We start from the raw sequence: 25103 nt of genomic DNA on the forward strand, positions 1-25103 counted from the left end.
GCTTAGTTCTGTTTAGTCTGAGACCCATCCTAAAATGACAGCAGCTACCCCAGAGAAATTCTCTTCATCACTATGGCACAGAAGGGCAAGGTCCATCATACAAGTACATGTCAAGCCTCTACTTGCAACATGCCTGCCACCGTCTCATTGACCTAAGCAGATCAGGTGGCCAAGCCTGAAGTCAGGATTGGTCAGGTACAATTGCCCATTATTAGACCAAAGCAAGTCCAGGGCCAAGCTTGATATCAATGGAGTGGGAGGTGCAATCCTCCCACGGGGCGGGGAGTGGGGGATGTGTGTGTGACTGTTTTGAATAGCTATTTAACCTGTCACATCCTCAAACCAAGTTTTCCTCTTATGTTCCCCAAACTATTGTGTTTCCTTAGTTCTAAGATATATGTGCTTTTATATTTACCATTTCTAAAAATGGGATATGAACTACACCTAATATATGCATTTATTGTAGTGATTTCTTTTTTTTTATTTTACCTGAAAAGCTGTAATTGAATTGATGGTGCATCTTAAGATTGATATTGTTTTTAGAAGTGTAGACATTATTTATTTATTTATTTTAAACTCTATTTGATTGGGATAAGAACACTTAGTATGAGACCTACTCTCTTAACAAAATTTTAAGTGCACAATACAGTATTGATAACTATAGGCATGATGTTGTACAGCAGGTCTCTAGAATTGATCTTGCTTAACTGAAATCTTAGGCCCATTGATTAGCAACTTCCCATTAGACCCTAACCCCAGCCCCTGGAAAAATAAAATAGGGAACGCCATTTTACTCTTTTATTTATTTTTATTTTTTGAGATGTAATCTCAATCTGTCACCCAAGCTGGAGTGCAGTGGTGTGATCTCGACTCACTGCAACCTCTGCCTCCCAGATTCAAGCAATTCTCCTGCCTCAGCCTACCCAAGTAGCTGGTACTACAGGCACGCACCACCATGCCCGGCTAATTTTTGTATTTTTAGTAGAGACAGGGTTTCACCATGTTGGCCAGGCTGGTCTTGAACTCCTGACATCAGGTCATCCGCCCACCTTGGCCTCCCAAAGTGCTTGGATTACTCACAGCATGAGCCACCGTGCCTGGCCTCTGTTTCACTCTTTAATTCTGTGTATTTGACTATTCTGGATACCTCATATAAGTGGAACAATGCAGTCTTGGCCTTCTGTGATTGGCTTATTTCACTCAGCATAGTGTCCTCCGGGTTCATCCATGTTGTAGTATGTGTCAGAATTTCCTTCCTGTTTAAGGCTGAGTAATATTCCGTTGCAGTATCTACCATGTTTTGTTTATCCATTCATCTATTAATGGATATTTAGGTTGTTAACGTATCTTGGCTATTGAGAATAGTGCTGTAATGAACATGGAAGTCCTAATATCTCTTCAAAATCCTAATTTCAATTCTTTTGGATAAATACCCAGAAGTGGCATTGTTGGATCATACATAGTTCTACTTTTAATCTTGTGAGGAGCTTCCATATTGTTTTTCTGTGATGGCTGCACTATTTTTGTGTTCCCACCAACAGTGCATAGGGCTCTGATTTCTCCACATCCTCGCCAGCACTTGTCCTTTGTTTTCCTTGAGAATAGCCATTCTAACAGGTGTGAGGGGATATTTCGTTGTGGTTTTCATGTGCGTTTCCCTGATGATGAGTGACATTGAGCTTCTTTTCATACATCCGTTGGCATTTGCACATCTTTCTTTGGAGAAATGTCCATTCAAGTCCAAATTGGCAATTTACGACCCTCCTCCTGAATGTTCTTATCTCAAGCACCTTCAACTCCTCCCTCTCCCTGACTCCCATGGCTAATTAGTCACTAGTCCTGTGGCTCTGCCTTCTCAGTTACCCTCCAATCCAGTTTCCTCTTCCATCCTCAGGGCCATTTCCCTGGCTCATATCCTCACGAACTCTGCTCTGAACTGTAGCCATAAACTCCTGCCTGGTCTCCCAGTCGCCAGACTCTCCCTGCTCCCATCCAGCCTCACTCCATGGCAGATTTATCTTCATGAACTACAGATTTGATCCTGCAGTCCCCTTACTTCCACATCTTCTCTGGCTCCCCATTGCCACAAGAATATCCCAGCTCCCTAGCCTGGTATTAGGATTCTCATGACTTGGAGACAACTTCCATTCTCACTGCCCCTTCTCTCACACAGACTGTGCTCCGAGTACAGGAGAGGGCCAACCCCATTGTCCATTTGCAAGTCTCTGTGTCTCCAAACATGCTGCCCCCTCTGCCTGCTGCCTGGAATACCCTCTCCTCTCTCTCCCATCTGTGCTTATTGAAAGCTCCATCTTAGAGACCTACACCATATCTCTGTGATAGCACTTATCCTGTTCTGACTTGACTTTTTAGCTTTCTGTGGCCCCTGTCTGGATCCTGCCCTAGACAGTAAAGTCCCAAAGAGCAGAGACTATATCTCAATTGAATTCTTGCCCCATTACAGGGTTTTAACACATGGTGGGTGCCTGTATGTGTTTTCCAAATTAGATTCTATTTTTAGCACTCTAGTCACCTCATATTCCAGAAAAACAACGCACACCGCTGGTGGGATCAACATGCAAACCAAGCAGATCACAGCATCCTGTGCATTTAAAGATAATCAGTTTATCTGATTGGTCATTACAATCCTTTCACAGTTTTAGAAAACACTTATGTCTTTCAGAGACAGATCTTCAGGGCTAGAGTTGCTCTTGGGCCTCCCATTTAGGGAGAAAATTGGGGCAAACTCTTGTGTTGAAGTGACATCCTCCGTGCTGCCGTTCCTGAGAAGACCAGCCTTATCGAAGGTCAGTTATGAACTGTGAGTATAAGAATGCTGTCCTCTTTCAATTCTGTCCAATCTACAGGAGTTTCTACAGGAAATGAGAAAAGCACACTACAGAATCATAGCACTTTCAGGCTGGATCTATCTACTGCAGCATTTCACTTTATGGATGAGGAAACAAGGAAAATTGAGCTCTTCAGAGGCAAAGGAGTCAGCCAAGCCACACAGGTGGCCAGTGATGAGCAGGACTGACCCATATTCAGCCTTCAAGCACTTCCCCTGTGTTAGGGACTGAATATCTGTGTCCCCTCTCCCAAAATTCATATGTTGAAATGTAATCCCCAATATGATGGTATGAGGAGGTGGGGCCTTTGGGAGGTGACTTGGTCATGAAAGTGGAGCCCTCATGAATGAGATTAGTGTCCCTCTAAGAAGAGATACTGAGTGATTATATCTCTCTCTTCACCATATCAAGTTACAACAAGAAGGTGGCCATCTGCAAACCAGGAAGACAGCCCTCACCAAGAACCCAACTGTGCAGGCACCCTGATCTCAGACTTCCAGCTTCCAGAACTGGGAGAAATCAATGTTTGCTGTTTAAGTCACTCAGTCTCTGATATTTTTGTTATAGCAGCCTACACTGACTGAGACACACTGTCGCTGCCCTCCGGCCCTCTGTGCAGCCTTAACGTTTTGACAGTTGCCATTTACTGAGCATTTATTAGGCGACAGATTCCATGCTGGGCATTCTGCACACACGACCTCATCTCAGCCTCACAACTCCCCTGACAAGTGGCCTGTCATTTAGACAAGGGGTCTGAGACTTAAGAGAAGTGAACAGCTTGCTAAAATTCACATAACCTGTAAGTGGCAGAGTTGGAATCTAAAGCAAGCTCTGTCTGATTCTAAAGCATTTATTCGGTAACTGCTTCCCCACTTTCCAACCCAATCCCTATTCCCTGGCAAGTCCATTAGAACCCACACCAGGAGGAAAGAATTTTCTTTCATGACATCTCAGAAAAACTGAACCCTGTATGAAGACCTCAGCACAATCTGGCAGCCTCTCCGCAGCTAAGGGCCTGGTGCCAATTTCCAATCAATGGATTTGAGCCAAGTTGTCAGGGAGGGTAAAGCCTTGGCAAACTGGATGAAGGAGAGGATGGCAAGTTGCTTAGTATCCCTGGGCATTAGTATTTGTTTCTGTTTTGTTTTCTGAAAGGGAATAATAGAGACCCCTGACCACAGAGTCAGGAGGAAGATGTGGGAGACTGAGTGAGAAAGTGATTTTCAAAGTATATGCCTGACACTTACGTGAGGCACATCAGGGATGACCTGAGCAGTTCTAGGTGCATGAGGATCCCCTGTGGGATGCTCAGCTTTCACCCTACACAGGTCCTTGCTTCCTGTTGTCATATGAATCTCTGTCACCTGGTTTTTCCCCTGTGTGTAGAAGGGAACAGAAATATATCCTATGGTCCATAATTCTACTCCTAGAGATGCTGAACAGAAATGCACACATATGTTTGTTAGAAAATATGTATCTATCAGTTGTAAGTATAACTGCCCCAAACTAGAAACCGCCAATAAGTCTATCAAAAGCAAAATGAGTAAATACATTTTGTTGTATTCACCCAATGCAATACGAAATAGCAACGAAAAAAAAAACTTAAATTGCCTGAAACAAAATGACTACATCTCACTAACATATTCTTGAGCAAAAGAAGCCAGACACAAAAGATAGAAAACTACATATGATTCTATTTATATAAAGTTCAAATGGACCGGGCATGATGGTTCACACCTGTAATCCCAGGACTTTGGGAGGCCAAGGTGGGGTGGATCACTTGAGACCAGGAGTTTGAGACCAGCCTAGAAAACATAGTGAAACCCTGTCTCTATTAAAAATACACACACAAAAAAATAGCTGGGAATAGTGGTGCATGCCTGTAATCCCAGCTACTTGGGACACTGAGGCACAAGAATCGCTTGAACTTGGGAGGCAGAGGTTGCAGTGAGCTGAGATTATGCCACTGCACTCCAGCTTAGGTGACAGAGTAAGACTGTATCTAAAAAAAAAATAATAAAATGTTTTAAAATAAAGTTCAAATGCAGGCAAAACTAATCCATGAATTGTGATTATTCTTGTTGGAGATGGGGGCAAGGATGATTGGATGGGAATACAAGGAGGCCTTCTGGGATTCTGGTATGTTTGGTTTCTTAATCTGGGTGCTGGTTTTATGGGAGCATTCAATTTGTTAAAAATTGCTGGTAGTTGAGGTCCTCATTAACCACCGCCTAACAAGCCTCCTAGCCTCCTGGTCCTCCCTGCTCTGACAAATCCTTCACTCTATTTAAATGGTCTTCCTAGAACATAATCTGATCAGGTCCTCTTGCTTCCTGTGGCAAATCCTTCTATGGCTCCCCATTGCTTAGGTCTTCAGATCCTGATAGGCATAAGAAATACCTAGAGAACTGTTCTATTAGTTATTGACTACTGTTTAACAAATTACTCCAAAACTTAGTGGCTTAAGACATACATATTTATTATCTCACAGTTTCTGTGGGACAGGAACCTCAGATTCATGGTCTATTGCAAGGCTCCAATCAAAGCGTTGTCCCAGGGGCTGTGTTCTCATCTGAAGGCTTGATTGGAGAAGGATCCACTTTCAAACTCACGAAGTGGTTATTGGCAACATTGAGTTTCTCACAGGCTGTTTAACTTAGGAATTCAGTTCATCACTGGCTGTTGGTATGAGGCCACCCTTGGTTCACGAAAGCAAGGAAACTGAGAAGGGAATAGAGAGAGTCAGCTAATGCACAGAAGTTACAGTCTTGTAACCCAGTCATGCAAGTGACATTCCATCACCTTTATTGTATTCCGTTGGTTGCAATCAAGTTACTAGGTCCAGCCTATATTCAGGGGGAGAGAATTACACAAGCACATGAATGCTCAGAGGTGGGGATCACTGTAGGCAGGTGTTGAATTGTGTCCTCCAAAAAGATATGCTGAAGTCCTAACTCCCAGTATCTGTGAACTGACCTTATTTGGACCTTGTCTTACCAGAAGCTAGGAGAGAGGTATTCTTCCCTACAACAAATTCTTCTTTGGAAACTCAGAGAGAGCATGGCCTTACTAACTCCTTGATTTTGGACATTTGGCCTCCAGAATTGTGAAACAATAGATTTCCATTGTTTTAAGCCCTCCAGATTGTGGCACTTAGTTAAGGCAATGCTAGGAAAGTGATACAGGGATGGTGCTAGAAATCAGCCTACTACATCTAGCAAAATTGCAGATTCCTGAGCCCATGCTCTCCTTACTGCTGCCACAATGTGATTTGATGGGCTTTGTGGAAAGACCTGTTGATTTTGATGCAGGAATTCAAGGGAAGCAGTCTCTTTGGCCCAGCGCTGTTCCCCATACTCCAGCTCTCTGTGCACCCTCCCCAGCACAAACTCTATGGCTACATTCTGACATTTCCTCTGCCTCTTTGTTCTTCTCTCTTCCCTATCTGATAACACACTCATCAAGACCCTGGTTGATCACCTCCTCCAGGAAGCCTTCACTGATTACACTAAACCACCAGACTGAATTAGTTGTTTCCTTCTCTGTGATCCCAAATCACTTTGTGCCTAAATGTGCTAGAGGCACTTTGCCTCTCACATTGCATTGCCATTATTCACTCCCTTTTCAGTTTTCATTTCTAGGCTATGAGAACCCCAAGAACAGAAATTGTGGTTGATTTAGTCTTGTACCCCCAGAGCCTGGCACAATGTCTGCCCAGGCATATTGCTAACTAAGTGAATAAATGAGATGACTCTTTACGGCTGCTCAGGCATTGTTGGGAGGAAGCTTCAGCCACTCCTCTCCCAGCTGTCTTTAGGAGTCATCTTGGCTTATATGACATGACCTTTGATTGTTCTAATTGTGCCACATTCATGTGGCAGTAGTGATGACTCAGGGAGAATGGGTCCTTCCTCAGTCACTGAGGGAAGAAGCACAGAATCAAATTACATCAGAGCTAGAAGAGAGACATCCTGGATAACAGCCCAATGTGGGCCATGGGGACAGGCTTCGCTATCGAGGTACTCAGCTCTGATGTGGCTTGCATGACCTCACTGAGGGCTACATGAGCTAGGCTTCCCCCTATTCTGTGGGGAAAGAGTTTCTCATACACAGGAGGCTGAGCTAATGATCCTTGTATCCCTCACCCCCTGCCCAGCCACCAGCAGAAAGAGGAACTATGCAGGGAAGGTTGGGGGAGCCCCAGCTGGGTCACTGGACCAGCTCCATCGGGCTCTCAGGACAAGAGGCATTGGAAAGCTTGTACCTATGCATGGTGGCTGGGAGGTGAATATTTTCATAACCGCTTGACTGAGATAGCACTAATGTATTATACAATCTATTCACTGAAAGTTTTAGTACAGTCGTGGAGTTGGGCAACCATCATCACAACCAATTTTAAAACATTTTCATCACCCCCAAAAAAAAACCCCATACACATCTGCAGTCACTCTTCATTCCCCTCATCCCTCTAGCATCTGCTAATCGCTTATTTCCTTTCTGTCTCTATGAAGTAGCCTCCTCTGGACATTTCATTTAAACGGAGTCAAACAATATGTGGTCTTTTACTATTGGCATCTTTCAAAGGCTCATCCACATTGTAGCATGTATCAGTGCTGGATTCCTTTGTATTGATGAACAATTTTCCATTGTATGGATAGACCACATTTTCTTCCTCCATTCATGGGATGTGGAATTTCTTTAGGTTGAGAATCCCACTGGAACTTGATGAATCTAAAGTTGACTTAAATGTAAGGCAGACGTGCCACTCTTCTGCTAAAAATACCCTGCACAACAAAACAAATGAATCGCACAGATTCATTGACTCAAAGAAGGAGACTCAGAAAGAGTACATACTGGACGTGGTTATTTAGATGAACTTCTAGAACCAGAATAACTCATCTTTAATTCTAAAAGTCAACAGTGGTCTCTTAGGGTGGGGTTTGGGGGAATTGATTGCAAAGGGCCAGGAGAAAACTTTCAGGGTGGGGAAATACAGTTGATAATTACTCAGGGGTATACATTTGTCAAAGTTTATGAGGTTGTATTCTCAAAATTGTGGATTTTATTGCATTGTAAATTATACTTCTTCTCCCCTAATGAGAACTCTGAGGATAGAGAGAAACCTGCAAATAATTACACTTGAAAGATTCTTGGTTTGGGGAGAAAGACTTTTTAAAAAATGTTTTGTAGAGACAGGGTCTCACTGTGTTGTTCAGGTTGGTCTCAAACTCCTAGTCTTCAAATGAGGTGGCCCTCCCATCTCAGCTTCCCAAAGTGCTGGGATTACGGATGTGAGCCACTGTGCCTCACTATAAGAAGAACTTTTAAAGAAGACAAGGGAACCAGGAAGAGAAACGGGGACATGGGAGAGAGCTGGCTCATTTCTGGATAGAAGAGTAAGGCCTCCTTGAAGCAAGGAGGCAACTCTTGGGGCATCTCTCCATTGTAGAACTGTGTTAGCTTTCTCAAGGCAACACTGCAAGAACAGACTTTGGCCTGTGGGTTCATCTTGAAGAATGAGTGAATGAGGAATAACAGCACAATAGCTAGGACTTACATAGCACTTACTGTAGGCCAGCCCTGTCCTTGTAACAACCCTATGAGGCTAAATGTTTTAATACTCTCTCCAGCTCTTCTTGTCATACTTGGGACCTCAGTTTCCCCATCTATCAATTAGAAATAATAATAGTACCTACCTCACCAAGTTATAGTGCCTGGCTTCTAATAAGGATTCAATGACCGTGAGCCGATATTACCTCTATATAACTGTCACCCTCACTGTCATGAAAGGGTAAGGCATTCAGTCACTCTAAGGACATTGTACGTGATGCAGGAAACATATGTGATCAGGCACAGCTTGGCTATGACCTGTCTCCCAGGGCTGTGTATTTTCTAAGCGTCAGTCTTTAGTCAGAGGGAGACATCATTGGCAGCATTCCTGGTGGCATTGAGAAAGATGGGAGAGAACTTTCCAGGAAAGTTCCAGTAAAGAGCTTGTGTAGCATGTGTAGGTAGCACAGTTTCCCCAGGATCACAGTTCCAGGCTTTTGTCCATTCTGCCTTCAAAGCAAGGATCTGCAGGTCAGAAGAGATAGGTGGTAAAATGAGGCCATCAGGACCAGGGCAAACTCTCTATGTCAATTGTGGGGGCCTCCAGCCTGGGAGTTTTGCAGCTTTGGCTAGAAGCCTAAGCAGTCCCCACCCCCTCCATGGATAAGGAGGTGGGCTGTGCCAGGAAGCTGCTCCAAGGAGAAGGACTGTAGTATGGCTACGGAGGGAAGGAAGCAGCCTTCTCTTAGGTGAAGTACTGAAAAATATGGAAATGCTCCCCTCCTTTGGGAAGCGCCTTGCTTACTGACTTGTGTGTGTGCACAAACGTGTATGTGCTTTGTATCTGTGGTGGGCCTGGGGCAGGTGAGAACGCCATGCCAAGCACTCCTGTATCAGGCTTCATGCTTTTGTGTAAAAGTTGGGTGTTAATCACTGGCATTCTCCAGGCCCCTTCTGCCCTCTTGGCTCCTTGTCCCAAGGGTGGCTGGTGTAGAGACCCGCTCTCACAGCCCATTTGCCTGAGATTAGCCTGGGAAAGGTCCCCCAAAGGTCCTATTCCTTGGGCTCCTTTAGGTTTTGTAAAATGCAGCATCAAAAGATCTCAGATTTTCATTAAACTCTTTAAAAACAGCTTTTGGGTATGATCAGGCTATTTGAAGGTCCCTAATCAAGTGGGCCAATTCTCTGTAAGGGAACTGTGAATCCATTCATTCATTCATCCATTCATTCATTCGTCTCACTCAGGCATTCAGGCATTAACACAAGCGTTTCCTGAGCACAAGCGTTTCCTGAGCACAAGCGTTTCCTGAGCACAAGCGTCTCGTCCGCTGGTTGGCCGACGGCGCTGAGTCCTGTGAAGATGAATGAGGCAGGCCGGTCCCCTCCCCGAGTCCTTCCTGGAGAACACCTAGCCTGAGGTTAGGACCGGCACCTAAAGGATAGAACGAGACGGGGACCACAGAATGGGCCCTAAAACAGGCAGGAAAAGCGGGAAGGAGGATGACAGGCAGGCGAGACCACTTCCTGTCGTGGCCAGGTAGAGATCAGCAGAGATCTGAAAGCGATTTCACCCACTTCTCCCGGGATCCAGAGAAAAAAATGCTTTTGTTCTCTAACTGCGGCGGCGAAGGGCGAGACCTCAATGGCTTTTAAACGTCCTGCGCCGGGACAGTGGTTTCTCCAGCGGAACCTGCAGGCTTGGTTCAGAGGCTGTCCCATAGAGGGCGCTGTCTGCCTGACTTTGAATGGAGTCGTGAGTGCAAGAATGCTGGCAACACCTCTCGCCAGAGGGCGAGTGAAGGGCTGAGTCCGCGCCCAGACCCGACTCCCACCAGCTTTCTCGAAGGGGAAGGGAAAGATCTACTCAATACATCCCGCTTTTCAAGCCCAGCAATCCCTAAAACTGAGAGGATGGGCTGAGAGTGCTGACACTGGAGAAGCTCCTCTCCCTGGCCAAACACAAGCACATAACAGCGCCCCTGCGCGCCCCTGGGAGGGGAGTCAACCGGAGAACTTGGGGCGACAACCGGAAAGCCGGGATCCGGTAGCCGCACAGCAGGGATGCGGGCGGCTGTCCCGGACTCTTCTCCCGCCACACTGGGCCTGTCCCCTCCCCATCTGAGTCTAGCCCTGGAGTTGTGATCAGCCACGAGTCTCCCTCCCCAGACTGAACCCTCAGCATTCCCAGTTTAAAGGCGACTTTCGTGCGTCAGAACTGTAGCCAAGTTTGCATGCGTCTGCCCTGAATGGCGGAGCTCCCAAAACACACAGGCATACACGCCGGGGTCTCTCCACGCATACTCGGCCGCGTGGCAGGCTGTGTGTAGGCGGTGCCCACCCAAACCTCATAGACCTACGTGCATCGAGCTACTTCTGCGGTTGGGGGAAAATGACCTCTGGGTATCCAGCAGCGGTTGGGCGACCTAGGCCCAGTTTCCTCCTCTCTGGGCACGGTTTTCCACTTACAAAATCCAAGTATGAGACCCACCCTGCTGGGGTCTCAGGGCAGTGATCCGTTCCAACCCAGATTTTGGATGGCGTAGCGTTTTGCATTCCAGTAAAGCCCTGTGTTAAACTCAAGGGAGTAATAACAGTAATTGTTTATGGAAGCGCCATTTACGTTTCCAGATTTCCAAAGCAAAAATGGGGTTCGCTGCTGTAGATGAATGCAAAAAGAAACATTACATATGCCCGTCGAGATTTGGTGGGGGAGGGTCTGACGCCCCAGGACCGAAAAACAAAATCTACGTCTCAAGTGGGGACCCCACACGGTCACGTCTGCCAATGCAGGGCGGCCTTGAATTAGGCGAGGCTCAATCTAACGAAAAAGAAAGCGGTGGGGAGGTGAAGGGATCCCCAAAAGCCCTCGTGTGCGGGAGCTTCACCAGGGTGGAAGAGGGTGAGGCCAGTTTGTCACCTTTCTCTGATAAGAAAGCTGTCTCTCGGAAGGGGACCTCACAAACAATTCTGATTTACTTGATGCTTAAATCTAGAGTCTTAAGTGTCTGCCTCACGGGCTTCTCGTGCGAACCGGGGAGCTGTTTTTAAAGCCAGTGGAGTGGAATGTCCTTTCACTAAGCCGTTCTGCAAAGGTCCAGTGTGGTTCTCTAAGGACTTGGCTGCTGTCGAGACGCGCAGCGGATGCCGCTGCTTGCCGCGGCGGGGGAAGCTACGCCGCTGCGCCTTCGGTTCACCTTGCCCCTATTAAAGCGTTAGTTGGGCAGCTCCAAAAGCCAGCCGGCAGGAAAGACTTCCTGGGAGAAAGTGCTGTCGTCGGGGTCACAGACTCGGAGTTGATCCGCAAGCCTTGGCACCGGCGGCCAGAGCAGAGGAGTGCCCTTCCGAGAGCAGCCGTCGGTGCCGAGAAGCTGTTGCCCCAGGAGCCCCACCGAGTGACGCGCGGGTTTTGGCCCCGGTCAGCGCGCATACGCACACAGGCACACCCACTCCTGGTCCCGGGGGAAGGCTCACTCTTCGGTTTTCCAGGGCTAAAGGCCAGGGCCACGCGGATTTCTGAGTCCGAAGACGCAGTGCGAGGACTTACACTCGGATTCCCTTACTATCGGCTGGACGGTGGGTGGGGAACCCAAATCCCTCTCTTCTTGGCCTCGCCCTTCCTAGCAGGCTTTAGGAAAGATACTGAGGTCGCCGGACCCCAAAGGGTAGGAAAGTGATGAGTTCTCCGCGGGCCGAGGTCACGTCCTGCCTCTTGGGCCGGCGCTGCGTGGCTCTCCAGCCGCGTGGGGGCGGCGGGCCCCTGTCCAGCCCCAGGGGGCGGGGGAGCGGCAGCTGCGAGCGCAGATAACCCCGAGGTGACCCGGGAGGGCCTGGTCCGCCCCTCCCCCCTCCCGCAGGCCTGGCGGCGGGAAGCTGGTCCCTGCGCCGCAGGGGGGAGAGGCAGGCGCGGTCTCCGGGCTCGCGGCTGTCAGTGCGCTTCGGCCAGGGGCGCCGCCTGCTCCGCGTCCCTCGCTCGCCTCCTGCGCTCGCAGGAGCGCTCCGAGTGCCTCTTTAGCGGGAGCCAATATCCTTTTGTGCTAATAGGCTTGTCCTCATTTGCTACCTAATTGGACTATATAAAGCCAATAACAGGCGGGCTCTTATAGCCCGAAGCCAAAGCGCCAAAATCCGAGGGAAGGCGAGGAGGGGGCGGTGGCGGAGGCGGCTGCGGGGCCGGGGCTCGGCTGAGCCTTCGCCTGCCTAATCCCATTTGCCATTGTACGCGCCCAATCGCCGTATACTCCCCGCATTTAACTTGGATGACATTTTGATTTCATCATTAGCATCCGGCGCCGGATTGACGCAGCCTCGAGCCGGGGACTGCTCTTGCTGCCTCCTCCGCGGGAGCCGCAGCCGCAGCCGAGCCGCCTCGATCCCTCTGTGCGGCTGCAGGGCCGCTCCCCGCCTGGCCGCACCCCTCCCCCATGCGAGTCCGCCCGACTGGGTCCTCACCCCGCCCTCCTGCCGTTGGATTTGCGCCCGGGGCGGCCCCCGACTTTGCGCCCCGTAGTTGAGTTCCGTTTATGGTCTGATTTCCGGCCTCTCGCCTGCTCGCCCCGCCGCCCGCCTGTCCCGCTCCCTCCCTCCCGGGGACCCGGAGGAGAGGGGACCATGCCGGAACCCGGGCTGGACGCTCCCGGCACCGCCAGCGCACAGCCCCCACCGCCGCCGCCCCCACCACCCGCTCCCAAGGAGTCCCCGTTCTCCATCAAGAACCTGCTCAACGGAGACCACCACCGGCCGCCCCCTAAGCCGCAGCCGCCCCCACGGACGCTCTTCGCGCCAGCCTCGGCTGCCGCAGCCGCCGCCGCTGCCGCCGCCGCGGCGGCCAAGGGGGCCCTGGAGGGCGCCGCGGGTTTCGCGCTCTCGCAGGTGGGCGACCTGGCTTTCCCCCGCTTTGAGATCCCGGCGCAGAGGTTTGCCCTGCCCGCGCACTACCTGGAGCGCTCCCCAGCCTGGTGGTACCCCTACACCCTGACCCCCGCCGGCGGCCACCTCCCGCGACCTGAAGGTACCGACCTCTCTTTGAACTTTCGTTGTCCCCCTGCGCGCCCGTCCCGTCCCGTCCCCGCCCCGCGCTGCTTCCCTCCGCAGCTCTGGGACCCCAGCACCCGCAAACCCTCTGTTCGGCCAGTTTTTTTCCGGCCCCTGGCCTGCCCTTGCGCTGGGTTGCGCTGCCCGTTAATCCAATCCCACTTGGTGAGAAAAGAAGTGGAATTGGAGCCCCGGGCACGGTGCTTCCCGGGAAAAGTGGCCTCGGGCGTGAATAGGGAGGCTTCGGACGGCCGGGGCTCGGGACACGGCCTGGAAGGAGGGGGTGATTCCAATGCGCCTAAGCCGAAAGGGAACCGTTCTGCCGGCCCCTGGCGAGGAAGCTGAGGGAATGGAAGGAGGTGGCCGCGCTGCCACCATCTGCTCGCCTGTCCTCGGGAGGAGGGGGATCCCAGGACCTGGCGTCCCTTCTCTAGCCCAGCCTAGAAGGAGGCAGCCCGCGGGGATGGTGAGGCCTCAAGGCCTGGGACCTGGAGGCCGGCGCGGGTTGAGCCTGCCGTCCCCAGGCGCCGGGCCTCGCTCAAGGCTGTGTCGGTGTGCATGTGTGTGCGTCCGTCTGTCTGTCTCCCCAGCCTCGGAGAAGGCCCTCCTGAGAGACTCCTCCCCCGCCTCAGGCACGGACCGCGACTCTCCGGAGCCACTGCTCAAGGCCGACCCCGACCACAAGGAGCTGGACTCCAAGAGCCCGGACGAGATCATTCTGGAGGAGAGCGACTCCGAGGAAAGCAAGAAGGAAGGCGAAGCGGCGCCAGGCGCGGCCGGGGCGGGCGTAGGGGCGGTGGCGGCCACTCCGGGCGCAGAGGACTGGAAGAAGGGCGCCGAGAGTCCGGAGAAGAAGCCGGCGTGCCGCAAGAAGAAGACGCGCACCGTCTTCTCGCGCAGCCAGGTCTTCCAGCTCGAGTCCACCTTCGACATGAAGCGCTACTTGAGCAGCTCGGAGCGAGCCGGCCTGGCCGCGTCCCTGCACCTCACCGAGACGCAGGTCAAGATCTGGTTCCAGAACCGCCGCAACAAGTGGAAGCGGCAGCTGGCGGCGGAGCTGGAGGCGGCCAACCTGAGCCACGCCGCGGCGCAGCGCATCGTGCGGGTGCCCATCCTCTACCACGAGAACTCGGCGGCCGAGGGCGCGGCGGCTGCAGCCGCGGGGGCCCCGGTGCCAGTCAGCCAGCCGCTGCTCACCTTCCCGCACCCCGTCTACTACTCGCACCCGGTGGTCTCTTCCGTGCCGCTGCTACGGCCGGTCTGAGGCCCCAGAGGGATGGGGGAGGGAGCGCCCGGCCTCCTTGTCCGGACCCCGGAGGAGACTGGGCTGGGCCGAGGGCGCCGAGACGTCCAGCGGCCTTCAGGAACTGGGGCTTCGGCGCGCAGCCTCGGCTTCCCCTCCCCCAGTCGGTAGCATTTTGTAAGTATTTGCAATGCATTTTCGTGCAATTCATCCCTAATGGATTGGAGGCGCTTCCCCTCTTACTTTTGGTTTTTGGCTTATATTAAGAGAAAGCAGGAACAAGACAAAATTTCCGGGTCAAATATTTCTGCCGATAGTTTTTGTAAAATGTGCAGCCCTCCCTTCCAAATTTCCATTGCGCTGTGGCTTTTTGGTTTTATTTTTATAGAAAGAAAATAAGCGCAAAACCTAAATCCCTCTAGTTTATTCTTTTTTGCTTTTTTTTTTTTTTTTTCGAGACGGAATGTTGCTCTATCTATCGCCCAAGCTGGAGTGCAGTGGCGCGATCTCGGCTCACTTCAACCTCCGCCTCCCGGGTTCAAGTGATTCTCCTGTCTCAGCCTCCCGAGTAGCTGGGATTGCAGGTGTGTGCCACCACGTCCGGCTAATTTTTGTATTTTTAGTAGAGACGCGGTTTCACCATGTTGGCCAGGCTGGTCTTGAGCTCCTGACCTCGTGATCCGCCCGCCTCGGCCTCCCAAAGTGCTGGGATTACAGGCATGAGCCACTGCGCCCGGCCTAGTTTATTCATTTTCTATAGAACTGTTTTCAGAATCCAGAGAAGGAGAGAATTCATATGATAGTACTTTTATTTCTGGATTTCTGGGTATGTTTCTTCCTCCCAACCCCCAAATCAATTATCCACCTTAATTTTCAGAATATGAGCAGCCTCTCATTAGAATCCCGACTCAGGCCGCTTTTCTCTTCTGGAGAGGTCTGTCACGATTAGCCTCTTCGTCGGTCTTACTTTGTGATGGAAGAATTCTCTAAGCGTTTAAAGGGAAAAGACAGCCAAAAATCAGAACTCTGACTATTGAAACAGCTCCATATCTGGCCTGGTCTAAGTGGTCTTATTTATTAGTAGCATTTATTTTGAGAATTTCATTTGTAAATTATTATTAATATTACTATTATTACTTTGTTCCCTGTTTTGAGAGAGTAATTTCAGTATTTTTAATATGATATCTTTTATCCTTTCCTCTTACTTTTCATGTTCTGCAGTAATTGTTGTACGTTGACCTGTGCAATATTGTACAAAATCTCCTGAGAAAGCTGTTTCCTCCTCCACCGTGGGAAACAGACCTTTTCACTGTATAATCATGGTCATTCATTTAGAAAGAAAAAATTAGGCAGGGGAAAGCGGGGAAGAAAGAAACAAGCTTAGGTAGTTATGCTAAAAGGAATAAGTTAGGCATACTGGAGCGCTTTAAGTGAAGGACAATCAATTTAGAAGAATTTTAACTTATTTGATAAATGTACAGATTTCTTGTAAAGTTCACCCTCTACTCCACAGGGCTCCTGGCTCTGTCACCCAATCTGTTTTCTTTCAGTCGGTACACCTGTTGTTCTGCGATAGTTTGTTTCTCCTCATCTCCCTCACCTCTGCCTGGGTTGAGTCCCTTTTTAAGAAAAAGAGAAAAAAACCCCACAAAATATTGTTACACTAATGTTGTCGTGACATTGAATTAATTAAAAAGAAAAGAAAAGCTTTTCATGTTGCCAGAGTGTGTAAGTTTGGACGATTTTCCCTAGAGCAAGTGTCTCCAAAACTCTTTTCTGTCTTGCTCGCTGACTGCCTCTGCGCTCCCTAAGTACAACCTGGACGCACAACCCTGTATTCCGGGAGGCGGTGGAGACAGAGGCGGCTTTGTTCGCGACCAGAGGCAGTCTCTCCCCTGTACCTTCCGCGGCCTGAAACGCCCAGCGAGCAGGGAAGAATGCTGGGCGGAAGGGGAGTGGACCTAGGCTTATCTAGTTGGCGAAATTGAGCAAAGCGACAGCGCACGAGGTGAGATACCAGAGACAGCTGGTATTTCCGAACACTGGTCTGCAGCCTCCTGTTCTGTTCTTAAACCTGGGTTCCTTCGGGAGCCGAGAGCTTTTGGGCAGGGCATCCCTGGGCATTCGTCAGTTGGTTAACTTTGGTGGGCTCTGGTTGGAGGGAAGAAGGGAGTGAGTTCAGAGTTTAGCTGCAGCCGTAGGCCGATTGCCAGGTCAGGCTAGGAAAGGCTGGGCCACAAGAGGACAACCCCAGGGACAGCCAGCTCTTGGGACAGCGGCTGCCACTACCAGGAGAGGGGAACTTCCGCAGGGCTTGCGGAGCTGAGATTCCCGGGGCTGCTCGAGCATGGGCGCGGTCCTGATGTACTAAGTGTGAGGGAACAGAGGCTACCTCCTAGCTGCGGCAGCTGCAATAGAGAAGACCTTGTTTCTTCCGTGCCAGGCTCTTCTCTTTCCCCTGGCGCCCAACACCTCCTGGGCGGCATCTCTAGATCCCCGACCCTGTCCTGGCAGACGCCGGGAAGCGTAGCGCTCACCACACCCGCCCGCTACTGGGCTCCAGGCCGCTGCGCTCTTAGTGAGCAGCCTGCGGAGGCACAGCGCTCCGGAACCGCCTGGGAAGGTGGGTCCGCCCGACAGAAGCAGGTGCCTGGGCGACACTCGCTGGCCGGGTGTGGCCTCCTGCCTTTAAGCTGGGGGTCTGCACGTACAATTCCTGGCGGGGCACCTTTGAACCTGGGGAGCCGAAAGGGGGAGATGAGGAACCTAGAGGCTGAAAAGATTCCAGAGAGCAGCCATAGGGCGCGACCGCTGGGGAGCGCCTGCACGCCTCCCTTTCCACTCGCAGTGCGTTGCTAGGCTCCTCAAATTCAATCGACACAATTGATTCTACTGCGGCTGAAACGTCCAGGATAGTTTTCTGTTAATGGAAAACTGCCCTCCGAATAAACCGACATGCGTATTTATGGCAAAATTTTAGCCTGGACCCCAGTGAAGATAGATCTCTCTTTATTTCCCTCTGGTTTGGAATAAAAACGAGGCCATGTGTCATAAATGAAAAATAAACAGAAATTCGGGTCAAAATATGTTGTTCCTTGTGTTACCTACAAACATGGTGATGCCTTTTACTGTTGGCAATACCAACCGCAGGACAGGCCAATAACAGCTCATTAAAAATAATGTTGCAATAGCAAACACGTTCTTAGATTTTTACAGCCAGAACACGATGTTATCAAAGGCCAAGAAAATGCTTCTTTATTTGTGTTTGGATTCTAGAAAACGGTTCTTGACTGACCAGGTCTTTACAAAGTCAGGAAATAACTGGTTCTCCACAAGCACAGTTTATCCTTTGTCCTGCTCCTACAGCCTCCCTTTTCCTCCTGTTGGGGAGCCCCACGGCCCTGGACCCCTGAGCATTCCTCCCCCAAACAGTGATGTGCGCCCTGGAGGAGGGAAGTGGTGCCAACTTGGCCTGGGGACTGGTGGCTGTGTGAGTCTAGAAGCTGGCCCAGGTGGGAAATGTCCCCTTCCCTCCTGTCAGGGGTCACCATATTTATCCCAGGGCAAGCGAGGGGGTTGAGCCAGGGTGCGGGGCTGTGGAGCACAGAAGCCACTCTACAGAAAGCATCCTAAGCTCAACTGCAAGTTTTTCTGTGGTTTTCACGCCAGGAGAAGCCAAGAAGGCACTTAGTGGGGCTGTCACAACTCCAGAGCTGGCCGTCTGCTTCCCCCACCCAGAATGCCCCCCTCCCTGCTGCCTCTGCAAAGATTACTGGGAGCTGCTGCCACCACTCACCAAAATGGGCCTTTTTTGGGAAAAGTGAATGTGCCTACACAAAATTCCTCCTGGACATTCCCTAGGGGAAGACAGGGCATCCCATGTCCTCTCTCCTAGGACACTGAACTGGCACTCTCGATTTTGTCTTTTCACCCCTCCTTCAGACTGTGGAGCCCAGCTTCTCTCTGCCAACCCTAGCTTTAGATTCTTCCCCATCTGCACCCCAATTAATCTTCAAGTCAATGCAAATGACTTCAGCTTCCAGGCTAAATCCTTTCTGCATCACCCAAAGAGACACACATGGAAACAACACACGGGATACACTCACATTTGATATAAACACTCACCATACACATCCACACACTGTAGACCTCCTAACACCATTTCCGTGGGTTCCTAGCATACCCAATCACAAATGTGTTTGGCATCACCACCATCGTTAAGGCACAGAGTAATTACACACATCTTGTTCGAAGTGACCCTTTTCTCCGATGGCCTTAGGCTTAGGCAAGCTGGGAAGAATCCTGGGAAAGGACTGGGCAGAGTGAGGTGGCGCTCCCACCTCTGCTGCAGGAAGCCTGAATGAACATCCTTTGGACCGGGATGCCTCGAAATCCCTCCTCACAAGCCATCTGGGATAAACTAGCGGAGCCTGCCACCATCCCACCGCAGACCCCCATGCTCTTGTAGGCTGGGATCCTACTCAGTGTTCGCCTCCTTACAGTGCCAGGCTCTGCCGCTCTGAGCACCCCCGAGGCCTCTGGACCCTGGGAGACCAAAGAGCCAGAACGCGAACTGTTTCTGTTGGCAACACAGATGTATTTCTTTTATTTGGTAGTAAATAGAGTGGGTGTGTGTACATCAAACAACAGCAAGACAGATATAAACTGCCCCCCCACCACCGGGCGCTCATTCTGAGCCGCGACGCCCCCTCAACAGGCTCCCGGCACCGCAGAGCCAGAGGCCACGCGGTGAGAACCCCAGTGCGTGCGCTCTTCTTGTGTGAGAGGCCGGAGGTAGAGTTGGGAGAAAGAGGAGCAGGCGAAAAGATCAGTGGAATCTGCTTTCCCTTCTGCGGCCTTCTGGGCCAGCTAGGGCCTGGGAGTTGGGGACCAGGGTCGGAGGCTTGGGGGCGGGAGGGCGGTGCTGCCGGCAGCTTCCTGCAAGCGCTTTGACGAAGCCTCGCGTTGTCCGGCCGCCTGCGCAAGGGCCACGCGCTGCTGCTTTCACCCCCTTGCGCCCGCGGGGCACCTGGACTCCCCTTGAGAGTCCCCGTGGGGCCTGAGCTTCTGCTGGGCGCTACCCTGCCCTCCACGATTCCATTTTGCCCCATTTATTCGGGTCGTCCACTTCCCGCGGCTCAGTGACCCAGCCAGGGGGCGTCTTCCGCTTAGCGGTCCAAATGTAGACTCTGCAAAGGGGCTAAGAAGACCTGTCTACCGGGGTGCGCACGATGGGGTCAGGGTGTAAGAACACAGGAGCCTCATAGAAACCTCTGCTTGGGGTCCAAAGCGCAGCCTGGCACTTCCAGAGGACAACATCCGCTCCCGCATGTACACGTGGCCCCTCAGGAGCCAGCCGCGGGGCTCCCACTCTCGGCTCCCCGCCCTCTTGCTGACCCCCACCCCCTAACCCGGGCTTTGAGGTGTGAGCGATTCCTTGCCTCTGGGCCTAGGACTCTGGAAGTGTGCACGGCCGTTGTGCTGGGTGGATGGTGTTGACCTTTTGACCTGAAAACAGTTTGGGGGCTGGGGAGCGGGGGAAGGATGGCGGAAGAGAGGAAAGAGCCACGAGAACAACTAGGCGGGATGTACTTTTGAGCCCTGCCGGGTGCCTCCGATCAGAGTCTGGGGTTGAGATTTGGGCTGCACTTGTCCCCGGTGTGTCTCCCCCGCGGAGTACCCTGAAGGTGCACGAGGTGGGGGGCATAGGCTGAGGTGGGTAATCGGATCCTGGATAGAAACACAACCCTCGTCCTCACTGGGGCCCATGTATGCGCCTGGGATTCCTCCCCACCCTTCCATCTCCAGGACCCCTAAGGGTATCACTCGAGCGACGGGGCGGTTCCGGAGACCCGAAGGAAGGGATAGCTGGAGACTGCAGCGCGCCTTCTCCGAGAGTCCCCTGGAGGTGCGCATGAGTTGTACTCGCCAAGATCTCTTCCTTGGCTGCTGCTCCTGACGATGCATTTCCGGGGGAAACTTCCCAAAGTCTGAGTTGCCGGGGTTCCAAAAGGATACCTTTGGGTTTAGGCCTGGGAGAGGTATAGATCCAGCGAGAGAGCGCGTTGCGCCTATCACTGAGGCAGGAGCGGTGAGGTGGAGTCACCTGCTGTGCCTCACCCAAGCGCTAATGTCTTAAAGAAATATAAAGAATCCCCTTCTTTCGTGAGCTCCTTCACCGCCCTCACCCCCGTTGGTGATGGAGTGCACGCATCAGATTTTCATCAAAGTTCTATTAAGTGAAACATAGGTTGCAGGGCACCCTTTGATTGAAACAGTTTAAATTTTAATTGTGTTTTTAATTTGACATATAGTTGCAGAAAGGAATGACACTGCGTCGCCAAGGGGCGGTCGATTTTCTTAATTTCTCCCAGAGGAATTGATGAGTCTATCAGGCCACTAGATTGGAAACCCATTAAAGCTCTCTGGTTAGGCTGTTAATTGGAACTTGATGGATGTGGGGGGGAGGGGGGTGGGGAGTGTCGGGACTCGGCTATGCTGATCCAATCTTCATGACTTTGTTTTCCAATAAATTACACAATTCATTTTCCAGCCGCAGATTACATAAATTGTACACCTCTGGGGCTCTCTTTTTCAAATAGGGAGCCCTTTTCCCCAAAAGCCTATTGTGAGATGTCATTTGCACCAAAGAACGAACAGCAGAGGCCCTTGAATGAAAATCGAAACATAATCAACGTTTATACTTAGAAAATTTATTGAGATCATTTTCTCTGCTATTTCCTTATTTTAAAGTTTGGACGCGCCATATATCATAATCCACTCGCGTGGGGGGGGGGCAGACTGTGTTTAATATTTATCGAAGCTTGATTCCAAGATCAAACTTGTTTATGACTTCATCTGTCATTTCGGAGGGAGCCTTCTTCTACTATTACCCGGCTCAGCCAGCCTATTTCCCAACTGCCGCAGAGCAGAGAGGATCAATTTTTATTAGGCTCCTCGGCAAGTTTGCTCTGGGCCGCTTTAATATTGAGCACTGGCATAATCTCGGGACCTAAACTTTAAGCGTTCTTTCAGGCTCAGAAAGTTTATCATTCCTTGGAACCTGGTTATGCCTAATTCCTAGGAGAGGGAGACAGGGGGTCGATCCCAAAGATGCAGAGGGGCCATTCTCCAAGGTGTGGGTATTAAACTGAGTAGGATTGGGCGGAGCTATCCCAAGGCTAGGGGGGTGGGCGGGGTGTGGGATAGTACTGAGTTGAAGGATTGCCACTCCTTAGGGGAGAGACACGAGGTGTCTGTGGGTGATGGTTCCAGGAACTGAGTGTTCCTGGGAGTGAGTTTTGTAGCTACACTGGGCCCAGGAGAGGGCGTCTGGGCCTCCGTGCTCCCGGTGAAGATCCCCATATGCTAGAAAGGGGTGGCAAGGCAGGTTGTTTCTTGTCCCTCCCGTCCTTGCGGTGTGACGGCTATAGGTGCTGGAGGGGCGGGAGGTCCCTCGGGCTATCAATCGAGGGGAGCTCAGGGGAGCTGCAGTCAGTCAGGCTGCAGAGCTGGGTCTCCACCACAGCCTTCCTTGCCCCAGCCCCGTGACCACCACCATCTCTTCCCTGGTTAAGTGCACACACTAGTAGGAGCTCAGTGAACGTTTGCTGAATGAATGTGTGAGTGTGCGTAGGCGTTTATGCAAGTGCCTTCATGGGAATTAATGCGTCCTTTGCCGGGTGTGGCAGCAGAGGAAGTGCCTCGGTGAAGATCAGACCCTCGAAGCGATTAGAGGGACGGGGCAGAGGAAATACAAGACAAGATGGATCTTTTTGACTTCCCAAACTATCCCTAGGGGAAGGAGAGACAGGGACACAAGGCTTCATAACTTCCTTGTTTAGAGTCTGCAAGCCAGGCTCCTTGCAAGGGTCGACTCCCCAGTCTCTCACTGTTTCAGGGCCTGGGAGTTGCTTTTCCGAGGCCCACTTCGAGGTCCCCTGTCCTGACAGAGATCACTCCTTGGGCTCTTGCCCCACCCATATACCCGCCCCCGCCATCCCGAGTCAGCAGGATCCTCACAGTCTCCCCCGCAGCCATCCTCCAAGCTCAATGCCAGTGTCTGCTCCTCTCTCCCTCCTCCCAAATGCGATGTATTGGCAGTGGAACAACCTTGAGCACGAGTCTTGCTTTCTCTGCCTGGGCTAGTCTCTTGTTTTCTTGAGCCTCAGTTTCCCGGCCTGTACATTGAGTGACTAGATCTGTGTCACTTGTTTGCCATCAGGATTAAAGCGAAAAATGATGGGGAGCTTCCAGCATGTTCCCGGCACGAAGTATTTACAGTTCAGGAAGGTTCGACCAACTCTCCCTACCTGCCCCCAGCTTTCTTCCCCAGCGGGGTGGCTGGCACTGCTCCCCGAGTTAGCTGGCCAGTTCCCCTCGGGGCTGCCTTGACCCTGGCTCTGGAGGCAGCGCCTAGCTCAGGATGCCTGCGAGAAGCGGATGGTTAGTGAGAATCGGACGATTCTTTCGCTGAACCTCCCGTGTACCCCCCAACAGCGCGGGAGCACGCGCGACCCGCTGCGACGTGGCCCAGGAGCCTGCGCCGCCGCGGCGCAGAGGAGAACGCACAAATTGTATTTCAGCGCCAGGTCCTTCCGGGTTAATGAGCTGACACCATGATTAAAGCTGACCATTTGTAATGTGTCTCGACCCTGCCGCTGAGCCCTGAAGAGGTTAATGCGGTGACGGAGGCAGGCACCTGCCCCTCGCTGGCCTCCCGGGCCGTGGCGCGCAACCCCTGGCCCCCGCCCCCTCGCCTGCCCCTGCCCCGGCTGCGCGGCCGATTCCTAATCAATTAGCCCATTAACGAGCCCTTCGAGGAGTTAAGTAGGGAGAGTTCTGCCACGGGCAGGGCCGCAGTCGGTAACTCACCGCGGCTAATGATATTATAAGCGCTTTACTTAATAACCCGGGCGCGGCGCAGGCGAGGAAGGAACTGCACCGTCATGGTGCAGCGTCTGGACATTTGTGGGGACTGATTCCAGAGTCTCCACTTACCCTTGGCTGCACTTGGGGGGCACCCTAAAGACAGGGCTTCCGGAATCTCTTGGCCAAGAGGTCCAGAGGCCACAGCCTGAGGGGGCGGGGTTGCTTGAGCACTTCGGGCCTTGCCTCATTTCAGTTTCCAGGAAGCTTGCGCAGACGACTGTGGCCCCAAACCGCTTTGCTTGGCTGGGCTAATTCTAGCTGGGGTAACAGCTGATCTAGGAATTAAAGGGGCGAGAGCCAGGGCACAGAAGGGGGCTATGAGAACACAGAGGGAATCACTACTTACTGAGCACCACGGTGTGCCAGGCTCGGTGCTGAGTAGTTTGACCTCACAACAGCCTCTGCGAGGGAGGCACTGCTTCCTCCAATTTTAGGAATAAAGAAACCGAGCCTCAGAATTTCCAAATGTCTTCCTCAAGATCACCTAGCCGAGATTTGAGTCGAGTCTGCTCAATTCTAAAACCGAGTCCTGTCACCAGCTCCTTATCTTCTTCCTGGGAGCAAAGCATCTATTTCTGCAGCAGTTCGGAAACCTTCAATATTTACAAAACAAAAACACAGATTCACTCAAAACACGGGTGGGCCGTGGGCTACCCGGCCAGGTTTATGGAGTACCTAATATGCGCTGCTAGTGCTTCGAGGCTTTTAATCCCTACCTGAGGCAATCCGAGAAGTTATTTTCAACTATGAGGGCAGAGAGGCTTTAATCGGTATGAGTTGTGCAAGTTCACGCAGTGTGTAAATAGTTGTGCCGGGATTTGAACCCAGATCTCCTGACTAGAGGTCTTACGGCTTCCTCCCTCCCCCTAAAGATTCCGTAGGTCCGTAGGACCTGTGACAGGGATGAGGCCTGCAGACGGGGAAGGGGACTGTCTGCTCCCAAGACTCCTGGCCATGCTGGAGAGGATGAACGTCCGCCTGGAGACGCCTGCTCCTAACCCACCTCACCCCCACGCAGGGCGCCACGGTCCCAGGAGTGCCGGCTTTGCCCGCCCACTGAGGCTAGAAGGGGTGGAGGGCTAGGGGAGGATCGTGGAGCAGACTGTACAAGCCCCTGGGAGGCGCGGAGACCCGTCGCCTGCGGAGGCGTCGAGCCACTCCAGCTCCAAGTCCCGCACCGCCCCTGCCTCTGGAGAGAGGGGTCCAAGGGGTCCAAGGAGTCGGAGTCGCCACAGCTGCCGCAGCCGCCAGGGACCTGGGCTGGAATCTGCAGCTGCTTTCAGCCCTGGCTGCCCCTGGTTAGACACCGCTGATGCCCGCCAGGCCCTCGGTGCGCTCTAGGGGCGCACCGGTGCTGTGTGCCTGGCCGGAGCGTTTTGAAATTTTCCGGGGCCGCTCGGCGGCGCTGCGATTGGCCGCGTTCGGGTAACCTCTATGCAAATAAGGCCGCGCCGCCTCCGCGCCGCCGGAGACCCGGCGAGCTGGCAGGCGAGGAAGGG

The 25103-nt window shown here is 51.9% G+C and overlaps 1 protein-coding gene across 1 annotated transcript; it reads left to right on the forward strand.

Moving 5' to 3' along the window:
* The first annotated feature begins 12926 nt into the window (after window positions 1–12926).
* Window positions 12927–16382, forward strand: HMX3 (H6 family homeobox 3). Its single transcript, XM_002821233.4, has 2 exons — window positions 12927–13407; window positions 14021–16382. The coding sequence occupies exons 1-2, from the start codon at window positions 13008–13010 to the stop codon at window positions 14692–14694; spliced, it is 1074 nt and encodes a 357-aa protein (XP_002821279.1). The 5' UTR covers window positions 12927–13007; the 3' UTR covers window positions 14695–16382.
* The last annotated feature ends 8721 nt before the right edge of the window (window positions 16383–25103 follow it).

This window comes from Pongo abelii, chromosome 8, assembly GCF_028885655.2.
Source record: "Pongo abelii isolate AG06213 chromosome 8, NHGRI_mPonAbe1-v2.0_pri, whole genome shotgun sequence".
Lineage (NCBI taxonomy): Eukaryota > Metazoa > Chordata > Mammalia > Primates > Hominidae > Pongo > Pongo abelii.

What these genes read in the sequence shown, in the direction of transcription:
- HMX3 (XM_002821233.4), top strand. Translation starts at nt 13,008, where the DNA reads ATGCCGGAACCCGGGCTGGACGCTCCCGGCACCGCCAGCGCACAGCCC. An exon ending in CCACCTCCCGCGACCTGAAG is followed by an intron (nt 13,408 to 14,020) that starts GTACCGACCTCT and finishes CTGTCTCCCCAG; the next exon opens with CCTCGGAGAAGGCCCTCCTG.